This window comes from Epargyreus clarus, unplaced genomic scaffold (assembly GCF_041222505.1).
Source record: "Epargyreus clarus isolate Ecla_fem2 unplaced genomic scaffold, WU_Ecla_fem_2.2 ptg000024l, whole genome shotgun sequence".
Taxonomy (NCBI): Eukaryota; Metazoa; Arthropoda; class Insecta; order Lepidoptera; family Hesperiidae; genus Epargyreus; species Epargyreus clarus.
Window position 1 is genome coordinate 7,530,407 of NW_027332231.1, and position 23,561 is coordinate 7,553,967.

The 23,561-nt window shown below is 34.5% G+C and overlaps 2 protein-coding genes across 2 annotated transcripts; one reads left to right on the forward strand and one right to left on the reverse strand.

Moving 5' to 3' along the window:
- The first annotated feature begins 7,817 nt into the window (after nucleotides 1-7,817).
- On the forward strand, nucleotides 7,818-16,161 carry LOC140752076 (uncharacterized). Its single transcript, XM_073086229.1, has 9 exons — nucleotides 7,818-8,539; nucleotides 9,741-9,865; nucleotides 10,183-10,457; nucleotides 10,648-10,767; nucleotides 10,880-11,095; nucleotides 11,408-11,622; nucleotides 13,118-13,344; nucleotides 13,736-13,902; nucleotides 14,238-16,161. The coding sequence occupies exons 1-9, from the start codon at nucleotides 8,361-8,363 to the stop codon at nucleotides 14,712-14,714; spliced, it is 2,001 nt and encodes a 666-aa protein (XP_072942330.1). The 5' UTR covers nucleotides 7,818-8,360; the 3' UTR covers nucleotides 14,715-16,161.
- A 274-nt stretch (nucleotides 16,162-16,435) lies between these two features.
- On the reverse strand, nucleotides 16,436-23,496 carry Rab19 (RAS oncogene family member Rab19). Its single transcript, XM_073086231.1, has 4 exons — nucleotides 23,188-23,496; nucleotides 22,152-22,236; nucleotides 21,161-21,417; nucleotides 16,436-19,965 (listed from the first exon to the last, which is right to left on the reverse strand). The coding sequence occupies exons 1-4, from the start codon at nucleotides 23,395-23,397 to the stop codon at nucleotides 19,864-19,866; spliced, it is 654 nt and encodes a 217-aa protein (XP_072942332.1). The 5' UTR covers nucleotides 23,398-23,496; the 3' UTR covers nucleotides 16,436-19,863.
- Nucleotides 23,497-23,561: the final 65 nt, after the last annotated feature.

The window sequence follows — 23,561 nt, forward strand, 5'->3', positions numbered from 1 at the left end:
TCATTTTATTATTGACATGTTTTTTCATCTTTCAAGACTAATAAAAATATTGTGTATGCTCTCTCTCTCAAATCCCTCCTCTGATTTTTCTAAATTATATGCTTATTAAAAATTAATTATCACATGCTTTAATGACAAATACAATGATCTTTAAAATTCTGAAAGATATACGAAGTCTAACAATCTGCACTTGCCCACCGCTGTGGACTATGACCTAAGTTTGCTCATTCTGAGAGGAGATCCGTGCCCAGCAGTGAGACAGTCGAACGAACATTTAAAATGAATTCCGTTGACTGATGTAAGCTCTGTTGTACCAGCTTTCCTTATTCCAATCCATTCCAATTCAAATGACATAGAAACTTCACCCGTGACCAAGCGAGCACCCATGCCAGTGCTATAAATAATGCATTTAACAACAGTATTGTTGTGGTAATTAACTATTTAGTTCACATACAACGGGGTGAAAACTTAGATTTGTATGCTTTTTGACAAGGCCGTTGTTGAGATGTTCACGAGAAGGTGACACGCTTTGCTGTTGAGAAATCTGAGAATTTTCATACAAATAAGTTGCTTAGTAAGTAAGTAGTATGTGTGTATTATTCATATAAGTTAGTAATATGAAAGTAACTATAGCGTTAGTATGAAGTGTACTGTCCCTGTAGTTCCGGGACCAGAATAGGGCTACTTTATCCCCTGCCTATCGTAAGAGGCGACTAAAAGGGGCTTTCGGGATTGCGGGCGGCAAGAGTGGGAGCTCGAACGACCCGGCTAGCGATCCCGGGAAGGACGGCGGTAAGTGTGGTCGCATTCCGTCGTATACAAACGGTGTGGTGATACAAACTCACCTGGGCGGATCCCGACGGGGCAGTGCGCTGAGAGGACTCCGGTCGCGTACCTTTGGAGATCCCTGAGTCCTCTACGCAGCGCCGAGGACTGCCACCGAGGGGGGGTTTTAGTGCGGTAAAAGTCCCACATAACTCCGTATCACTCCCACGGCACCGGGTACCTTTTGAAGGATTTCCCATCAAAAAGAAAGTATGAAGTGTACTAAATAGTGTGTTATAATTTAAAGGGTAAGGGAGACAAAATTGTATGAAGCGATCCTACTTGATTGTCAAGGGTAGTGAAGTTTTTGTGCTGACCTCAAGTAGTTTTCTCATGCTATCTGGTCTTAATTTTATAGATCTGTACATATGTAGGTATAAGAATTATAAGTATATTTGTCTCTTAACATCAAATAGGCTACGTGTCATTTGGTACTTGTAGCAAAACGTAACAAGAAGTAGATTTAAGTAGAAACTGTGAGCAGTAAAGTAAATAAGCCTGAATGAACTAACTTTCTAGATAGTAATTAGTCAAACAACAGATACTCGATAGGTAATGAACGTATTAGAATTTCAGGCCACACCACGCCTTCCATTTAAATAATGAATTCCATTGAAAGTGCATTGATTCTGGTGCATAGCAAACACGAGTACATTGCAATTTTATAGTACTTGGATAAGTATTTACCACAAATAATCCGTATCGCTTGTATTATTTTGAAGTCTACTTATCTCGAACCTGTAATTCTTCAGTTTTTTAAGTAAGATTAATGTTAAGCGGTCTTTGCCGCTTATGGCCATCTGCAACTAAATCTGCTTAGGACAGGAGTTCTACATGACGCCTGTCATAGATGCATTGCCCCTCCTAAGGATTAAGATCGTCGCCTCATATTTATCTACGTCAGCCGGCATCGCACCCTGCCACCGAAACGCAGCTTCGCGCCATAAATAGCATAGCGGCGGAACCTTTTTACCCGACTGCCAAGGAAGGGTTATGTTTTTCGCGCGTATCTTGTATGTTTGTCTTTCTTTATTTGATCCGATCTAAAAAACGGCTGGATGAATTTCAACAGTTAAGGTGTCATTATATTTGTCTCAATGACCCGAGTGTCCTTAGATAGGTGTTAGTAAAAAAAAATCAAAATGGCGGATTTTTGGCGCGAAATAGTAACTCATTTAAAAAAAAAAGTTAACCGAACCTATCGAGTAGGGTATCAAATGAAAGGAAATTAAACGGAGATTATAAAAACATATTTGTATATATATAAAACAGCAAGGTGACTGACTGATTGACTAAATAAATGACTTTTTAATTTTTCAGAAATCAACGTACAGCCTAAACTAAGGACTTTACAGTTCTGAAATTTTGCACATAGGTTCTCTGCATAACGTGAATAAGTACTAAGAAAGGCCTTTTGAAAATTCTACCCTTAAGAGGGTAAAATAGGGGAAAGAAGTTTTTTTGAAATCCTTTAATTTTGAAGCAACTACTATAAAATTTTGTATTTGGCTTTCTGAATAAGAACAAGGATGCACTTATTAATCCCCTTCCGAAAAATCAACCCTGTAGAAGGTAAAATAAGGGTTAAAAGTTCATTTGAAGAATCGTCAATTTTGAAGCAAACACTATGAAATTTTGTATCAGGCTTGTTGGATAAAAATAATGAAATTCTACCTCTAACGAGGTAAAATAATGAACGAAAATTTGAATTACTGAATTTTATATATTTTATAGACCGTAAATGGTGGATTTTTTCGCAAAATACTAACGTTTTAAAAAAAGTTAACCAAACCTATCGAGTAGGGTATCAAAATAAAGGAATTTAAGAGGAGATTACACATACATTAAATAATATATCTTATATATAAAATTCTCGTGTTAGTTACCGTACTCCTCCAAAACGGCTTCACCGATTTACCAAATTTTATATACATATTCAATAGGTCTGAGAATCGGCCACTATCTATTTTTTTACCCCTAAGTGATAAGAGTTGTTCACCTTTAATTTTTTTTTATTTATATGGCAATACAACGTTTGCCGGGTCAGCTAGTACATATATACTCGTATATACACATCGAGATGACTGTCTGACTAAACGTGTGAGTTGCAGTGCCAGAGATCAACGCAAAGGGAAACCACTGAACTTAAGCGTGCTGGACTTTTATAAATAGTTTCTTTATATAGCGTAAATGGACACTACGAGGATAAAATAGGATAATATTGTTTGAACATCTTTTGTTTTTGAAGCAGACACCTACTATGAAACTTTGTATTTGGCTTTCTGGATAAAAATAATGAAATGCCTATTTTGGCTGCTTTTGGAAATTCTATTTCAGCCTTTTTGGTGCAGTCGGGTTTTTGATTTTTTAAATTAATTACTTGTTTATAATGTAAGAGTAGCAGACGAGCGTGCAGTCCACCTGATGGTAAGTGACTACTGCCGCCCATGGACATCTGTGATCTACCTGTGTCAGCCTCAGATGCGCCGCTACCCCTGAGGACTAAGCCAGAACGCCTCGGAAAAATATGTCTCCCTTACCACACCCTTCAAACAAAAAAACAGCAGCGCCTAACACTGCTGTTATTAGGCAGGAATGGATGTGGCGGTGGTGCCGCCAGTGTCGAACCATAGAGGATTCTACCATTTTTAAACTATATTGGTTATACCACTTACTTATAAGCAAGTTCTTTAGCGAAAGAACGACGTAGAGACGTCTAGTAGGCATGACAAGATTAAACTAAAGGACATAACATACTTTGGCATATGTAAACTTAAAAGCCGCTTAAAAGTGACCATAAAATAAAGTCATATCACGTATGGTCTTATCGCAAAGATGCTGCGATGTCCGCTGATTTGCGAAATCGCCAATTTAAATATATTATGTTGGTACACCTGTTTTTATGGGTCATGCATGACAAACTGGAATTTGCAAATAATAACATACTCGCTTTCTACATGCAAGTAGGTATATCAGTACCCTTAGTATGAGTTTTTACGTTTTTACAAAAATGATTATTTGGTTTTTGTTTACGTATTTGCCCATACATTTCCAATCAGCGCACCAAGCCGGTTGTATCAGAACTGATTGGGAATATATGGGAAATGCGCAAATAAAAACAAAAACTGTCAATTTTGTCAAAACGTAAAACCTTATACTAAGGGTACTGAACACTATGATGTATCTAGGCAACAAATATTTTATTTCTAAATATTTAATTTCGTAAAATATTAGCTTTCTCTAATTTAATGAGTTAAGATGACCTGAAATAGTGTTTATATTTATCAGCAATTACCAGTAATTCCTACGACTATTTTCCTGGTAATGTATATAAAGTAAAAGATTCAACCTCTGATAGCCTACAGGTTTGTGCAGTGTGCTAAATGCCTAGAAGTGTGACTAAAAGGGATTACCCCAGTAAAAGTTACTAGATTACTTCTTGGAAAATATGAGCCTGCGAAGACTTATTGAGAGTTTAAGTAGAAATAATATTATTTTCTAAGAAAATTTAGGAAACGCAAATTTTATCTGTGCATACCTATGTTAATAAAATTTGTACAATTATTTTTCTTGTAGCATTACAGTGAACCCTTCGTCGTCGAACTTCGGTCCACCGTCACACCTAATTTTTCTTAAAAGAACAGTGTCAAGCGCTTTTTGTGTACTCTAATAGGTAGGTAGATAGGTAGGTGTCCCTGTAGTTCCGGGAGTAGAATAGGACTACGGTATCTCCTGCCTGTCGTAAGAGGCAACTAAAAGGGGGCTTCCGGGGTTGCGGGCGGCAAGAGTGGGAGCTCGAACCGTCCAGCAAGCAACCCCGGGAAGGACGACGGTATGGTACGGTCGCATACCGTCGTAAACACCAGATGGTGTGGAAGGAGCCAAAAGTGCTCCCCCAGGGCAGAGCCCGATCGGACCATCGCGCTTGAAGGACTCCGTTTGTGTTCCCTAGGAGATCCCGGAGTTCTCCAACAGGTGTTGAGGACGGCCACCGGGGGGGTTTTAGTGCGGTAAAAATCCCACATAACCCGGCGTCGCTCCCACGTCGTCAGGTACCTTTTGAAGGTTTCCCCCTCGTAAACAAAGAAAAAAAAAAGGTAGATAGGTAGGAATTATTAGGCTCTAGGCTCTAAGCTATTTAAATACAAAGATGATCTATTAGAAGGCCTTTGCATCTGATTGGACCTCTAGAAATTACCTTTCCATCGCCACTTGCCTTTCTTGCCTATTTTTCTTCTAAAACGTATTTTGTAAATATTTTTTTACGATTTCCAACGCGAAATTATTCGTCGCTAGAGAACATAATTAAATCAAAATTAATTGGTGCATAGTTGTTGTCGAGGCTCGCGTGTTATACTTGATTAAAATGTGAATTTCCTGAAAACGCACCCGAATTAAGCGAATCGCAGTACTTGTAAGCAATGTACTCGTATGTTACTGACCAAGTCATCATCCCGACAAAATTATTAATGTCTGTACCCTTAGTATGTTTTACGTTTTTACAAAAAGTTTTTTTTACAATAATTACTGTTTTTGTGTTCGTTTTCGTATTTTCCCATACATTTCTAATCAGCGCCCCTAGCTAACTGTATCAGAACTGATTGGAAATACGTAATCAAATAGAAAAACTGTCATTTTAGTAAAACCGTAAAAACTCAAACTAAGGGATTACTTATGACATTGCCATTTTAAGGTTCCGTACTAAAAGGGTGAAATGGAATGAAATTAAATATATTTATTTTGTATAGGCCAACGGCGGCACTTACAAATTGTCAGTTACAATATTTTCTTAAACTACTACCGGATCGGAACCCTACCTCTGGTAAAAACGGAACCCTATTACTAAGCCTACGCTATCAGTCTGTCCGTCTTTCTGTCATATGGCTTTATCTCTTGAATTAAAATAGGTAGACAGTTAAAATTTTAATACAACAAGACCTATCTTAACTTTTTACGTGAATTAAATTATCTACGTGAAAAGCGTTCCGTTTTAGCCATTTCGCTGCGGAGCCCTAAAGCCGCTGTTTCAAACACGCCCCATATTATTCTCGGCCTACCACATAGCCGTATAATTGGCTCGACTGTCGCTTAACTCGTTCACCCGGATAGTATATGTGTAACGTTACTTTTACACATCCCTCATATTGGACATGTAGGTACCTAGTACCTGGTGACTCACACGTAGAAATAGATCGTAATTATAGATTTGCAATTTATTATCTTGAGGCATAATCGTAATAAGTATGCAAGGGGGCGATAGTGAGATGTATTAATTGGGATAATTTTCATATTAAATTTATTCTATTTACAATTAAAGGGCAAACATATGACGACCAGAATGGCGTAATTGGCTATCAAGGGGTACTGGGTTCAATCTCTGGTCAGACAAAAGTGATGAATTTACTTAATTTTGTTTTGGGTGGGGTGGATATGTACCTATTAATTTTTGTGAATTTGACAAAAGTTACAAGAAATATGATGATGTAAGCTAAAGGGCGCTATAAACTTATGCTATAATAAACCTTAATTTTACTTAATCGTCGCTTTGGTAACTTAATTAAATGTCTATTAAAAGAAGGGAAGTGTACACATAGGCATGGACCTTGTACATTCAAGAGCAGCTAGGTACTCGTAAATTATAGTGACCAAATTTCACCCAAGGCCAAGCTTGTTCGAACACAATACCGTTATATTGAAGATTGCCCCTAAAATATTGCAACCTCGAAGCCTACTTGCATTGAAACTTTCCTCGAAATACATTGTCCAATATATCATCATAAAAATATTATCATCCATAAACATATTATCATCACGGCTTTTTTATTTAAGAAACTAGTAGTACCTACGGATTTGCCCGTGTTTTAAAAAAAAAATTGGCATACTCGTACATATAATATAACTGAATATTTGTACCTTCATTGGAATGACAATGGCGCCATCAGTCGAAAATTGGTCGCACCAACTCTACGATTTTATAAATGGCATACAAATAATTCAATAATAGCTTGGGTTGTATGTATGTATGTATGTAACTAAGTAACGGAATCTTTGAACCCGATTTCTATCCACTTTGAACGTTCAGTTTCACTCAAAATTTTGAAGAATTATCAAAAACAGATGACAATACATGATTGTAACATTTTTTTTTAAGTCAGAAGGAGTTCAAGTATCCCGTCATTGGTTTCGCCGTTCATTAAAAGATAAGTAAGTAGGTATATTTATATAATTATATATAACCATACTAATGCCACGTCTATTTTTGGGTTATAAAGTTGTTAAATACTACGTTCAGTTTTCAAGATTATGACAAAATCTTATATAAAAAAATATGAATATATAATAAAATTCTCGTGTCACAATGTTAGTTACCGTACTCCTCCGAAACGGCTTTACCGATTTTCACCAAATATTATATGCATATTCAGTAGGTCTGAAAATCGGCTACTATCTATTTTTCATACCCCAAAGTGATAAGGGTTGTTTACCCTTAACATATTTTTGTTTATATGGCAACACAACGTTTGCCGGGTCAGCTAGTAAATTATAAAGTTAAGGTGTTGCAATGCTTTGTTTCAGGATTCCATAGGTACAGTATGTGATCGACTTTAGGTAGGATTTCTGTAAGAAAATTGTGCCACCTTCACAATGATAATGACAATATTTTCGAAAGTTATAATAAAAGTAATAGATAATTATGATTAGATTTTTTATTATGTAGGTAATATATCTTCCGATAATCCTTATCTCTGTAGTAATCAGAAAATGGCGTTAAGCTGATAGACCATTTAATGTAACAATTATTTGAGAAAGGACTTTCTTATTGGAAAGAAAGAATACGAGGAAGTATATGTTAAATTATAATGATGTAAGATTTAAATGAAGCCAATCAACATAACATTGACACCCGAGAACTACATAATTTGGGACGTCTTATTTCCCTAAATCTGCGCGGCGGTACTTACACACTTTTTATATTAAAATTAGCATGCATATTGCATGCTAATGCATATGTTATGTGGTCATTATGTTTTATAAACATCTTTAATAACATAAGTTTAATTAGCGTAATTACCGACAATTACCGTAATGTTGGTACCCGAGAACTAAATTGGAATGTCTCATTTCCGTAAATCTTGATAAGCTTGATATTCTTGGTAATTCCCACAACCTGGGTAGCATCCTTAAAATGTCAGGCAGATATCGTAGTTTTGTTCTTAGACAAAATGGATACAACCTTCATACTATTGTCCTAATTTTCCTCCTCAAATCAAATCAAATCAAATCAAATCATCAAATCAAAATTTTCAAGCATTTGAAAACCTTCAAAGGTTCAAAATGACCACTAGCGGGTCGATGTTGCATAACCTAACATTATCCTTTGGTACACCAGTGCCACGGATCCATAAGGGCTAATGTTAATAATCTTATCTGTACGTAATCAAAAACGAAAATCTTAAGCTGATAACAATGTTATTGGCGATTAAGCGAACAGTACGAATGGTCGGTTTGTCAGTAACTTGTGATAAATAAATGTGATGGCTGAAAAACCGAAGAAAAAACCTTCGTTCTTTACTCTGAAGAGATGGAACAGTCAGCGGGATGAAGGGTACACGAACCTTCCTCCCCCAGGGTCGAATCTACCTTTTTTGAAACAGAGTTCACCTGTCACCATGGCTAGATCTGTGAGCATTTCCTCAGATACAAGGCCTAGAAGGTAAGTGCAAATAATCAAAATTTTAAAACCCCCGGTGTATTATTGACGATTTATTCTAATAATTTAATTAGGTGTGTTTTTCAATACAAAACTTGAAGACCGTGTCATTACCTTTGCAGAAATAAAATTAATTATATATTTATTTAATTATTATTTATTAGTTATTTAGACTGCTTCCTTTCAAAATATGTACTCGTATATATAATTGAGTGTATACTTTGCCAAGATAAGTATTTTATTTCGTAGTCAAAATAGTCCTTAATTACCTGTATTCTACAATGTAAAGAAATGGTATCTTGCCATTGAAATGAATAGGTACTTCATTTCTGACCAAGGCCTTTTAAAATTATACCGATAAAATTCATTGAAGATACCGTAATACTTTGATATTACAACTATAAATATTAAATCAAAATCTATTTACATGCACGTCATTTTGATAAACAACAATGATTATCTTTTAATCGTAATGTATTCCATATTAGGTACTTGGTGACGTTTTTATGCATGAAAAAATGATTCTAATTTTGTTATAAATAAACCTAGATCTATAATAACCGCAAGAACAAATGTCAAGATTTCGCTGTAGCTAAGGCAGAACTGCTTGGATTGGGAGAAAACGATTATTCCCTATTTAGTATTCATGATAGAGGTCTGATTGGACTCCAAAAGTCATATATCTTTAGTTGCAATCCATTAATGACACGGTGTGCGTACATTTATGTCCCCGCTAGCTCTTCTTGCCAGCAATGTGTTTCAAGATGGTGCTATATTTCCAATTAATGCATCCCAAGTATCAATCCGATCGACCGACCATATTTCATTTAGGTACTTAATGTTCATTTGAGATTAAACAAACTCACTTTAGCTCACGTGTATTTATCGAGATAGCCGGACTAGTAACGTATAGGTACATTTGACTTTTACGTAGCATAAAGTGAGTATACAGTCCATATGATATTAAATCGACTGCTATTGGTGCTACAGCTATATAACTTATCCTAAAAACTTGGAAATCTTACGTACCTAATATGGACCTCCATTATGTTGCATCTGACGAAGTTTCAACATTCAAAAACTGTTTCTCACAGCGGACAAACTACACCTCTATCAACATCTAATTAAAATTAAGTATATTTTTAAGTTAAAAGAAAATACTAACGTAAATCACAATTGTAATGATACTTATTCCTCACAAAAGGTTATCGTCAGGAGGGATTAAAGACCTGATCCAATGTGCGCTTTGTTTGGAAGTTCTCCACAATCCAAAGATGTTGCCCTGCCAGCATACTTTTTGTTTGGCGTGCATTAAGGTTTATATTGCAGGTGGGTGTCATTTGAAATTACATTACAAATAATATTTATGCGTTTTATACAGATACTTTGTATCAAATTTTTATTTCCAACTCCATCTAAAAATCAATCTAGCTTTATTCCAAACCGTCCCCAGTTAAAACGTAGTTGCGTAAACCCTTTCTCCTCCGATAGTACAAAAGAAACCATAGCAATAACCGTGCAAAAACTCAAGCGAGATATCATAGCTGCTATACGTTTATACAGCTATTAAGATTTCATGCTTCATGTCTCTGAACATCAATACAAAAACAATATTAGTCAAAGGTAAACAATATTTTTCATTTCAGATGAGCCCATAATCGATTGTCCCATCTGCAGAACAAGGATACAAATTCACAGTTCAAACTACGTAGATACACTACCTTCGAATCTGTACATCGATACGCTACTTGCTATGGTGGGAATCGACAACGCATCGAAACCAAAGAGCCCAGAGACACCGCCACCAACACCGTCAACCAATTTCCAAAGTGTTGATCTATTCGCTGCTGGAGTCCGATGCTCCCATTGCAAAACTATGTGTGATAACCCTGATGTCACGTTTTGTGATCATTGTAAGCTGGTAAGTTAGTGAAGTTAATGTATGTAAATATAACAAGATCAAGATGATCAGATCAAGGTAAATCTTCAATTGGTCAAAGAAAAAATCCTAGATTAGAAATAGCATAAAATTTTGTTAGACCACCAGAAAATTTTTAGATGAATCCTCTAAAAAAAATGCTCAGCTTTACCTTTTTTTTGTTTTTTATTAGAATTTCTGCCATGTTTGTTGGTCACAACACTTGGATGATATGCGTATTCAAATCGGCTCGATACTGAAACAACTAGATTCTGCAGCCAGTCGCCTGGAACACAAAATTGAACATTACAAGGTAACAAAAAATTTAGTCCTTAAAATTAAATAAGCATCTTTACTTAGTGAGCTATTGAAAATTTTATCTTATGCCCTATATATCGCCTCTTTTAATTTATTATTTCATGTAGGACCGTTGTGAACACATAATGGAACAAATAAATGTAGCTGCTGAAGAAAAAATAAACGCAATAAGAGAAACTAAACTCAATTTACTTGAAGAAGTAACACGAATGCAAAAGAACGGGGATCTGACGGCATTGGCTCTTCGAACTTCCTTAACAGAAGCTCAGGAAGTCGCAAAGAATGCTATGGCTGGGAATGATAATTCTGAAAGTAAAGATCGGGTAAGTCCATAAAATCTTCAAAATCTTATAGGAAGTATACAGAATGCTGTAGGGTCTATGATAATTGCGATAGCTTGCGGAATCTCTAGAATATTTAAAATAATTCTACCTATTCCTCCTTAAAACTTATTTAGAGTTGAGGTAAACTGGATCTAGGCTGGACCTGGCCTTTTCCTGAAATCAAGATGAAAATATTCCTAGACATCTATAACTTATTGTGAAAAGCAGAGTAAATTGAATGCGAGTCACAAACCTATTTCTGGAAGTGCTGAGACAATGGTTCACTTGGTACTTACTTCCAATCTATTTCAGGTGAAAAAGTTTATGAACTTACATCAAAACACCTTACAAATCCTCTCCGACGTATCTAAATGGGACGCGGAAAGTTTTGTATTCGACAAAGAGAATTTCCGAATGGAGTCTGATGCTTCAACGCCTTTAGATGCGGAATCGGATGATCCGTTACCGGCAGCTGCTAAGCAGAATAATCCACTTGAGACTGAAGAGACTTTAGTTCTATATTACAGGTGCGTTGAACATGGTATTTTTTTGGTATGCCGTAAAATAATGGCCACGTTTATTGTGTACAAATTGATCTTATAAAATGGCGTTATTGACTTTCTCTAGCACTGGTCATCGAAATAATCCTATCTCGTTAGCTATCCTCGAATATAGCCTATTCTAGTTAGGATTAGTATAACTTAAAAATACCTGATTTCAGTTACAATGTCTTATTTGAATAGATCTTACAAAAGGTAGGTTAATAGGTAAATTATCTTCAGAGACACAACAAATAAAAATTCTTAAAAATTCTTTCACTATTCGAAAGCTACATTATCCACGGGTAACATAGGCTATATTTTGTATGAAATAATAAATTTGATAAACAGATTTTGAGGCGGTACAAAGTTTGCCGGGTCAGCTAGTGTTTAGTAAAGAGGCTAGGCTGAACGGCTACTTAAACTACTTGACTGCAACATACATATTCTATGGCGTAAATATAGGGTGCGAGCTAAAAATAACGTCGCCAGGACCTAGGGAGCGTCACCATGAGATGTTGCACCACCGAAAATTTTTGTTAGGTCCGCCACTGATACCTACTACTTGATACAGTTTTAATGTAAGAAAACATCATAAAAGCTCGAGATGTACTCGAATCGTATTGAATAGACTTCTCTATATTTAGAACGTTATTACGCTGAAGTCATAATCCAAAGAAATAAGATTTCTTGAAATTAAGCTGTTTTAATCTTGTAAATGATTGTCGCCCAAACATCAAATTAATACGCGCATGTTGCATTATACTGATTCTTTATTATATCTTATTTTGTCTTTATGATGATAAAGAATAAATCGCGGTGATATGACGCCTTATCATACACATAATCTTTCTGAGTATTGTATGTATGTTTCGTATATCCAAATTAATTAAGGCAAGTTACTCATGGTACTTGAAGTAAATATGTATTATTTGAATATTTAGAGCCGTAAGGTATAATATATTTAGATAAACAGTTATTGTTTTTAAAATATTCTCAAGAAGAATTGTATTCGTAACTCTTAGAAGTTAGATAAACGTACAAAACAATTAATGTTTTTTTAAACTACATATTATCTATTACTGATATGAAAACTCAATTGTCTGCAACAAGGGCACTGGATTACACCTACTTACCGAACATCAAGTGCACTATATGTCTATTAGCAACATCTTTACTATTTTTTATCAAAAAATAATCATACCTACATATAAAGTAAGCATAATGTACTTGCATTTGATGCATCGGCGCATGACTTACAAGGTGCAGCGCTTATCATAGTTCGCAGTTTTGTGTTTGATCATCCGTCCTTTGACACATCAATATATCTAAACGAACTTACAAACCTGTTCTGGATCTGAGTCTCATCTCCATGGCATTAGAGTAATTAGCTAAGACCTTTGTAACATACGATGCAGTTGGAAGAGTAAGGACATGATTGTACTCACTTGACGAAAACGTTATGTATTTACCTTTCCTCTAGATCGCGAAACTTCGAACCGCATTACATGTGGCGGAAGACCTCCCGGCCTTCCGGAGTCGGGATCAACCCGTGGGACAATCACCTGTACATCTGCGGCATGGACAGCCACAGCGTGCTTGTCGTGGAGCGCTCTCACGCGAAGATTGTTACACGGTTGTCATGTGAAGAGATGCTGTGCCCAGTTCACATTGCGTTTATGAAGAGCTTGGGCGAGATTTATATTACTGGTAAGTTCATACGTTCGTAAGTTCGTACAAAATTTGGGTCCTTAGGTCCGGTTCGGGCGGACTTCAGAAGAAATCAACAATATGAGTTATTTCCCAGCCAAACATATTTGATCATGATTTAAATTAAGAAATATTTTAATCCCTTCATTATCACGACATTATCCTGACTGGCTACTACTGGCTGTGGACGGATCATTTCTCAAAATGAAAGGCTTTAATCCACGCTCCTCTACACTGGCCCATGTGAGTTGGCCAAGTGCGAATTGATAAACTTCACACATCTTGGAGAACATTTCTTGGAAATATTCACCATGTTTCCTTCGCTGTTAAAACATATGGTACTTAATTTCTAGCATTTAACATAATTTAAGAGTTTTATTTCTAATTGCAGATAAATGGAAACACTGTGTGCATGTTTTCTCTAAGGATGGTTCTTTTATCCGATCCATCGGGCAGAAAGGGAGCCGCCACGGCATGTTCAGATCCCCGGAGGGCATCGCCACTGATAACGCTCAACATCACATATATGTAGTTGATACCGGCAACGACAGAGTTCAAGTAAGTAGCATTATAATATGTGTTATCTTCGAATCTCTTGTAAGATGAGTTAAAAAAATTGTTTCTAGAATAGCTTAACATCACTTAAAAATCTTGCAGTCGAGGGCGACAGCAGCCAATCTGATGCTAGAAGTTGAATGTCGCCTATGGATATTTGCTAATCGACCTCGAATAGAAAGTCTACTTGATCTTAATATAATAGTAGAAGTCGTTTGTAGTTATTCTTGTGTACTAAAGCTATAAGTGCGTGTGTAAAAAAGCTATAATTGCCCACATTTTTAACTCATATTAACGCTACATTTGGCAATAAGTGTTAAAACCTTGTACCATTACAGGTTCTCACACCAGAAGGAAAGTTCGTGGACCAAATCGGCGTAGCAGCAAGACCACAGACAGCAGAATCTACCAGCGTTTGGGAGACCAAAGACGTGCTATGTACCGAGTTCAACGCGCCAACGAGTGTAGCGATCACCAACGACCGAGTCATAATCCTCGACAGCGGGAACCGTCGTGTCAAGATATACAATAAACAAGACAAAACGAAGATACTGGAGTTTGGATCATTAGGCAACAGAAAAGGACAGTTCAGACAACCTGAGGTATTAGCCGTGGATCCTATGGGCTTCATTTTAGTCGGGGATTCAGGGAATTGCAGAGTACAGGTGTTCAAACCGAACGGACAACTGGTAAGGGTCTTCGGTAGGTTAGGCACGGAACCAGGCAAGTTTGGATGGATTTCTGGTATCCATGTGACGAAGCAACTCGATATTATTGTAAGCGACACTAAAAATCACTGCGTTAACTTCTTTTAGTTTTATCTTAAAAATAAAACGAAAGGTCTGTCTGTATATAACTTTTGCACAATTAGGAAACTTGTGTATATATTTTTTTTATCTTGGAAATAGTTAGACCAATTTTGCGACGATTTCATGTAACGCAAAATCACTATAGGAATATATAATTGCTAATAAAAACAGCTATGTATGCACAGGAACTCGAAAAAAATTATATTGGTTAGTTAGATATACGGTATAGTCCGCGAATATAGAAATGAATGGTGTTGCCATAGCAAATTTTATGACTACACCTGCTCGCAACAACTTCAGAGCGGACTAGCAGTTTGGCACGAACTATAACCTCTAGAAAAACCGACTGATCAGAAGTTATGATATTCATACCTATATCTATATTTTACTTTGCTATAAAATGTATAAAATTAAACATTAGCTTTGTTAACAAATTACTTTATTTGGAAACGAAATGATAATAATTAATTACACCACTGGTTAATGTCATTAATATTAAAATAAAATAAACAATTGCTTTTATTTCATTTACCTATCTAATTCATAACCTAAATAACTGGGTTCTTAAATCATAATTGTGGATCCAATACTTTGAAATTAATAATTAACAGATTATATTCGAGATTCCAGATTACAAAATAAATGTATGATGTTGCAATATTTACAATTCAAAGATCGCATCTCTAGAATTACAATGACGGAAGTGCAAAAAAATCGTGAAACCGCGTAACGTAGAAAAGAAAGAGATACACTTATAAAAGTGTCAATTTATCTAAAGCAATTTAGCTAATTCCGCGAAATGGAAGAAGTTTCAATTTCAGATTAAGAGATAATTTAATGGCAACATTTTTTTACAATTGCATTTCTCACAAGTGCCAATACCATGTCACTTTCGTCAATAAATTCTAAAAATATTCATGTAACTTCAGATCCTAAATCAGAACCTAAAATCAGGCTAACCAATGTTAATTGTCGAATGTCGATTCGAAAATTAGGATAGATCGATTATTAATAACGGGAATTAGTCTATTTAGTACATATTTACGTACAATAATAACTATTTAGTTATAGTCCGCGTGAAACTGCTAGTCCGCTCTGAATATAGAAATGAATCGCGTCGCCATAGCAAATTGTATGACTACACCTGCGCGCAACAACTTCAGAGCGGACTTGCAGTTTGGCGCTGACTATACCTACCTACTATTATTGGGTTGGGTAGTTATACAAATGTATTTACTTACTACTAAATACTATACATTTTACTAGACACTATACAATTTTCAGGAGATTACATTTTTTTATTTTTCTGTTATTTATAAATAGTAGTAAAACTACGTTATTTTTACTTTCAGTAACTATATAGTTTTACTGGGCTATTTTAATTTTATTTTATTTTTACAATAACTTGTAGCACACAAATCTTAAATTCAGCTAACGGCCTTAATCTTGTCATAACTGTCACGATTTTGTATCCGTATCTAAAATGTCCAAACCAAATGTATTACAATGGTAGATTTATCATTTATATCCTGGCAACGGACCAAATATTAAAATAGCCTACTAATTTCTTGTTTAGCAATAAACTCATTTAAACTTCTTTTTTAAGATGCTTTTATCTATATAATGACCTGAGTATTTCAAATAATAAATGAAATATCTGTCATATTACGCATAATTCATTACAAAAAATTCAAGATGACAACGGATTTAATTTTTAGACCAATAATTATGACATAACATCTCCGGGCAGGTATACAGATCTTTCTTAAAGCACCACATAAACTCGCATAACATAATTGTAAAACAATTAGTACAATACCGGACGGTTAGTAATCTCCTACTGGTGTATTAAAAATAATTGATGCATATAATTGCTTTATTTTCAGTTTTCTGAACACTAAGCCTAATAATTTAATTTTTAACACTGTTTTAGCCTTCATAATGATTCTAGAGCGATTAAAATACTTCAATGTTTGATATAATCCAAAGATAAAAAAATTAAGAATAGATAAATATGGAACCTTCTGTTATTTGTCATGGAACAAATTAACAATGTTAATTATTTGTTATTTAAAATATAATTTCCTTTTTCATATTAGGATATTACCACACTCACAGGATTAAAGATCTGATCGACCCACCATAATCGAATTATGTTGATCGAAAAATATTTAAGATTGATCGATAATATTGATCGTCGTCGACCGTAAAGTTGTGGTAACGCCTTTATGATATTTAATACTAAGTTTAATACATTTTATTACAATAATATTGTTCTTATTTGAAAAATAATATTTCTACAATGTGTACAAAGAAATCGCCAATAATATTCACGTTAAGATTAAAATACTAACAAAGAAAATTAATATTTAGGATATTTACAATTATGGCTTATATCAGTCTCAATTAAAATAGATACAAAAGGTGGTTTCAAATATACCATAGCAATCTTAAATTACTAAAGCGAAACTGTTCAAAATTATTGCCATTACTGACTACAGACTAATATTACTTTATTTTTATTTATTTTAACATGTTAATATTGGTCTAAATAATTTACATTATTAGTATATTGTTAGAAATCAACACATTATATTAAAATATTATTTGGATTATATTTTATTACACCTTATAAGCGATCCAAAAGGAATCATCAGCTTAGATTTTGTTAAGTTCGCAAGTGTGTATTACAGAATAACTAACAGAATTTTACTTATAATTGATATAAATATACTTTGAACATAAGGAATTTATTCCAATGTCACAATTAAAATTCGATCTCAAAATATGCCATTATAATTATACATAAGCCATACAAATTTCTAAGAGAAAAACATGACATCGCATGCAATCTACTTTAGCATAAAACACTGTTTGAAAATGCATAATATATAGATATTATTTTAATTAAAAATAAACGCAGCATTACATATTTAATTGAAAAATGTATGATATGACTTGGGCATGAGAGACTAGATTGAATTCATGTAATAGGCCACATATGAACATAATGATATGTTAAAATTACACGTATGAATAGAAATTAACAATTTACAATTTTGAGACAAGAGTTTTATTCATACATTTACATAACAATGATGAGATCCTGAATTTAAAAAAAAAAACAATATTTTTAATGATAGCAACAGAATAATACATTTTTTATTTCGCTATGCAAAGCAAAATAATATAAGCTTTTAAGTTGCGAAAAACAAATTATTAAGCGACGTAATACAAACATCAAATATATTTACTTTTAATAGAATTCTTGAGTTACTATAGTCGGAATCTATTTAGAATGCTCGATTTTTATCCAATCTATTTAGTTGAAGGAAAGTATGCAAGACCGAGCGATATTAGTTATTTAAAGTTCATCAAGTGACACTATATCACACTATCCTTCATAGAACAAGCAGCAGCATCAACTTATTATCGATAGAACACATGCTTGTCGTATTCCATCATACAAGGATGGTTAAGATTCGCTCATATCTTCAATCGTTGCTACCTGAGGACTTGCGACGCACATGACCAACCTCTAATATATAACGTTCCGTTCTATTAAAAATAATCGCCTTAGCTGGATACAACAAACACTTAATATTTGTATTGCATGCACATTTGCCTTACATACAAAAGTTTATTGATTTCATCACATAATTATTCGAGTATAGAGACATAAGACTAGCGTTGATTCTTTCACAGTAGTTATAAGCACCTGTACAGATCTCTTGTGGACAAAATCTATCCATTGTTCTAAATGTAAATATATTTACATCGAGTTCATAGCAATATGTCATTTAGTATAATCTAATAGTACCCAATTTCACAGGTGTTATGATAAAATAATACTAACATAAAATATACAATACTATGATAAAATAAAGGAATATTTATTTACACAAATTACATAGCCATTGATGATTCAAAATAATGGAAATTACTTTTTGGATCGTTCCAATTATTGCTTTGTTGAAAAAACGGATTAAATGAACTAAGACATAAAAACTCTTCTCGATTCCAACCCAACTTTAAAGTTAAGTTCTTTGGTAGTGTGTGGTTTGATCAGCACATTCTTCTGTTGAGTTTAATAATTGAAAACTTTTAATGATAACTACATAAAAAGCAGTGATAGCCCAATGGTTTAGAAAATCGGCCTCTCGAACAAGGAGTCTGAGGTTTAGATCCTGGGCACCCATCTCTGATTTTTCAAAGTTATGTGCGTATTTGAAATTAATTACCACTTGCTTAAAACGGTGAAGGAAAACATCATGAGGAAACGTGCACACCTGAGAGATGCATATAAGAAAAGTCTCAAAGGTATGTGAAGTCTACCAATACGCACTTGGCCAGCGCGGTGGACTATGGCCTAATCCCTTCTCATTCTGAGAGGGGACTCGTACCCAACAGTGGGACTATAATGGACGACGACGACGACATATAAAGTCTGCGTTTGTATATTTGGTAGTTAATGACGTTGGTATTATACCTATTCCGTGTCGTGATTTATGATGTCTACAAACTAATCCACGCGAATGAAGCCGTAGGACTTAGTAATTGTATATCTTAGGCTTTCAAAATGTAAAGTGGAGTACTTAGAATGCGCTATACGCAATCCCAAAGGCCTTGCTAATCGCAAAAGTAGGCAATCGTGGGCGTATGTATGCAAATAGTTACTGAAATACAATCCGTTCTTGCTTAACGGTATAGCCACGTAATTGATGTACTTGTCTTAGTCAAATTTAACTAATAGTTTCATTCTATTAAGTAACAATTTAGGTGTTGCTTAGGTAGTTTACCTTTAGAGAGAATCTCATATTTAAATACCTATAATATAGGAAAGGGTTCGAGTACGAATTTGCCATATTAAACCACCAGTAATTTTCAGATAAAACTGTGTAAATATGAATTTTGACAACATCAAACGATTCGATCGATTTGCATAATTAAAATCGATCAATAACGATCATTATGTGGCAGCACCCTAATGAAATTTATTCTAAGAAATATTATTTATCAGTGACATACGACGACGTTATCTTCAGTGTGTAATGAGGTTAATGTTATTTCTATGTTATTGGAGTACAAAATTGGAACGATCCAGAAAAACAAGTTGACAGTTTACAAAACTTACATAGATGGCGGTTAGAGTAATCTAGGAGGAACGACACGGTTGACATCTGTTAACAGAGTGGCTCTCTCCGAGAACGACCGAGTCTGACTCTTCTGGTGGACCTTCACTATTATCATGTTGCCTCTGGAATTCAAAGGAGTAATATGGGTTAAAATTTAATTGGGGCAATTGCAATAGAATTTATGAAAATACTTAAAAAGTTAATTGTATCAGGCGTTACTTTGCGGAAATCCATGCTATTAAGTTAAGATTTATTTTAACTTAAGTTAATTACGATTAACCGTCGTAGAGTCAAGTTACCCTGATGATGCTCCGTTTTGGAACGAAACACGTGTTGGTGGTGGTATGTATGATGGTGTATATTTTTAATATTTTGCATCTGCACATATCCTTTGAGGGAGGGAGGGTGGTATATACTGCATGGTTTAAAATATATACCATCATACATATTTAAGTAGATTGTTGTGAAGTAGTTTTAACCTTAACTTGAAAAGACTTAATACATACATAAATTTATTCTTACTTCTAAATTTATTGCAGTGCCACCACTACAGCTCATAGCATATTTCCTTATGCAAATATAGTCAGATCTGGTTTGAAACTAGTGAAGCTTAATATTTGCAACAGGTTTCAGACGTATGCTTAGGTAATGATAAATGCTTCTCATGTGTATCCTATATACATAATGCATGATACAAATCATATTGAATTTATATATTAAATTGTAGTTATATTTTTGGTAACATCACATTTCATTTTAAAAAATGCATTTAGAAACATGACCGAAAGGTATCCGTTTATTGAAATTACATAGAAAAACTGTTGCCTAGAGTACAATCAATACAGTAACCTTGTCTGAAAGAAAATTGGTTTGTTATGAAATGTTTGTGTTAACCTTGAGATTTGATTTTATCAACTGAAGTCTACAGAGTTTATACTATTATTATGCATGAGTTGATCAACTGTATGGTTTCTGCTAATAAGATTAGGTGAATTTTAAATCAGAGATGTAAATGAGTAGTGATTTCTGTGTGATTAAACCAAGAGTTAACATTAATTCTTCGTCAAAATGGACTGTACCTATGCCACATTTTTTGACTTGCCATAACTCAATAATAGGCAATTCATGTTGCTAGTTGAAAAAAATCTCATAATAAATTTCTCTCTTTGAAAAATGTGTGCATTTTACATAAATATAAAAAATAAAATTTCACAGACCACTTCTAGTGACCCTGAGACTAAACTATGTGACTGGAATACTAATTTGCGACTTTTTTACCCATAAAATACATAACATAAAATAATAATTATATTTTACCTTTAATTCCGTAGCTAAACTACGGAACGTATCTTCTACATTAGTATTGTCTTTAGCCGATGTCTCCATCACAAACATGATCTCCGGCACGTATCGACAGAAGGACTTTGGTTCATCAGACTCCACTTCCCTTTGGTCAGTCAGGTCACACTTGTTTCCTATCAATGACACTATAACATTGGATGAAGTGTATCTTCTGACTTCTTCTATCCACTTTTGTAATGACAAAAATGTTGAACGTTTCGTTATGTCATACACTAGAAACAATACAAGAAATAAATTACAAAATGTAGTAATTAAAATATAATAGTTCAAAATATTATACACTTATCAATCATCTAAGAATTTTTAATGACTATGTTTATAATTAATTATGCTTCTCATGAACTATTGACTAAAATTTATGAAAAACATAGAACAATGCAAATGCAGTTTATAAATTAATCTAAATCATCTACACACCACAATAATTTGCTATATACAAATGAATACCATAACACAATTATTGAAATAAAGGGCATTAATATAATTAAAAATAAGTGATAACAAATGGTTTGCAATAGTTTATCACCAATTAAATTACAAAATACCGAGGGCATAGTAGTTGAGTCACATATTATAATTAGGCAGCTGACTCATTGCAGTCACTAATCCCACAATATCCAAAGGAATCTTTAACATACAAATATCAATTTCTACATTAGAATTCCATGTGTGGGTAGAATGGACATACACAAAGATAGTGATACCCAGACCCATAATAGAAATCTAACGCCGTTATCTATACAGGTGTTCACCTAGGGGATTAAAAGCAGACCCTGTGCACTCATAAATAATCATCATCATTATCAATCAACACATTACTGTCCCACTGCTGGACACGGATCTCCTCCCACAAAAAGGAGGAGGAATGAGCACTCATATAGTGTCCCCTAATTTAAAAAAAAAACTTTATTTAAAAGGTATTAGTATTTAAAAGATTTTAACATACCAATTATAACTCCATTTGCAGACCGATAGTAACTTTGGGTAATAGTTCTGAAACGCTCCTGACCAGCTGTGTCCCAGATTTGAAGCTGAAATTGACAACTGATTTGTAAAAAAATATTTAATAACATTAAGGAAAGAAATAATTTACAAACAGGACAGGTGTAATACCACCTACTAAATGTAGGTGCCACCTTGTGCCCATGTCTTACTACCCCTTTCAGATGCAGCATTTTTTTTTTATAACATAGGGGTAGCAGACGAGCATGCAGTCCACCTGATGGTAAGTGGCTACTGCCGCCCATGGACATCTGTAATCAACCCCAGATAGGATTTGATACTCCTAACCGGGGTCGGCCTCAGTTGCACCGCTACTCCTGAGGACTAAGCTGGAACGCCTCGGAAAAGTATGTCTCCCTTACCACACCCTTCAAAACAGAACACAGCAGCACCTTCACTGCTGTTATTAGGCAGAAATAGGTGTGGCGGTGGTGCCAACGGAGTCCAACCACAAAGGGTTCTACCACCTTTACTTATCACTTATTATTTACCAGCATTATTAAATATTAGGTTGGCAGAGGAGCTTGTACAGATAATTTTAACATCCTTGAATTAATTCTTCAAATAGAACACTATTTATAGTCAACAGTCTAACCATAGATTAGAGAGATCACAAAAAATCAGTGCATCCCATGGATCAAAACATAACTAACCTTGCCTTTAGGAGACATGTCTTCAGTAATGAATTACTGATACTTAAATATGGGGTGTATTGGGATATTGAATAATAGAGGTATAATAATAATCATCATAATATCCTACTATAGGTAGTCATAATTTAGTCTCTTCAAACAGAAATAAGGATACTTTCTGAATATGTTCTAAAATTCCTACAGTCTCATCAAGAAATAATCATTGCTGAATGAGGAATTTTAAATACGCATTTTTTACAGAAATTAATATGAAACGACAAAGATGTAATTGGTTTAGCGATTACAATTCTACGCAATAAAATAAACGATATAATTAAATAAACTCACCTTGACCTTCTTCCCATCCACAACTAATGTTTTCATTGAAAAGTCTACGCCTATCGTATTTCCGTGTCTTTCTATAAAATTCCCGGATTTCAGCCGTTGCACAATACAAGTTTTTCCAGTCCCACAATCACCGATAAGTACAATTTTAAACAGATAATCGAATTGTTCATCAGGAACGCTCATCAGCGTGTTTGGGTTACGGCTACTCATGATTATATTTTAATTAAATTTACTGAAAAGTTGTGTTTACGTTGTTCGCTTGACAATCATTTTCAATTTCCGATAATTGACGTTATTGATTGACTTTGACTTTGTTTGGCTGACTTTGACGTTTGGGAGAAATTCGTAACTAGGTTTTTGAGGTTAGAGGAATT

Coding starts and splice junctions, on each gene's coding strand:
- LOC140752076 (XM_073086229.1), top strand. CDS start 8,361: ATGGCTGAAAAACCGAAGAAAAAACCTTCGTTCTTTACTCTGAAGAGA. Junction 10,458..10,647: donor TTTGTGATCATTGTAAGCTG/GTAAGTTAGTGA, acceptor GTTTTTTATTAG/AATTTCTGCCATGTTTGTTG. Junction 11,096..11,407: donor ATTCTGAAAGTAAAGATCGG/GTAAGTCCATAA, acceptor AATCTATTTCAG/GTGAAAAAGTTTATGAACTT.
- Rab19 (XM_073086231.1), bottom strand. CDS start 23,397: ATGAGTAGCCGTAACCCAAACACGCTGATGAGCGTTCCTGATGAACAA. Junction 22,237..23,187: donor TGGATGGGAAGAAGGTCAAG/GTGAGTTTATTT, acceptor TGTCAATTTCAG/CTTCAAATCTGGGACACAGC. Junction 19,966..21,160: donor GTTTAGCTACGGAATTAAAG/GTAAAATATAAT, acceptor TTTGAATTCCAG/AGGCAACATGATAATAGTGA.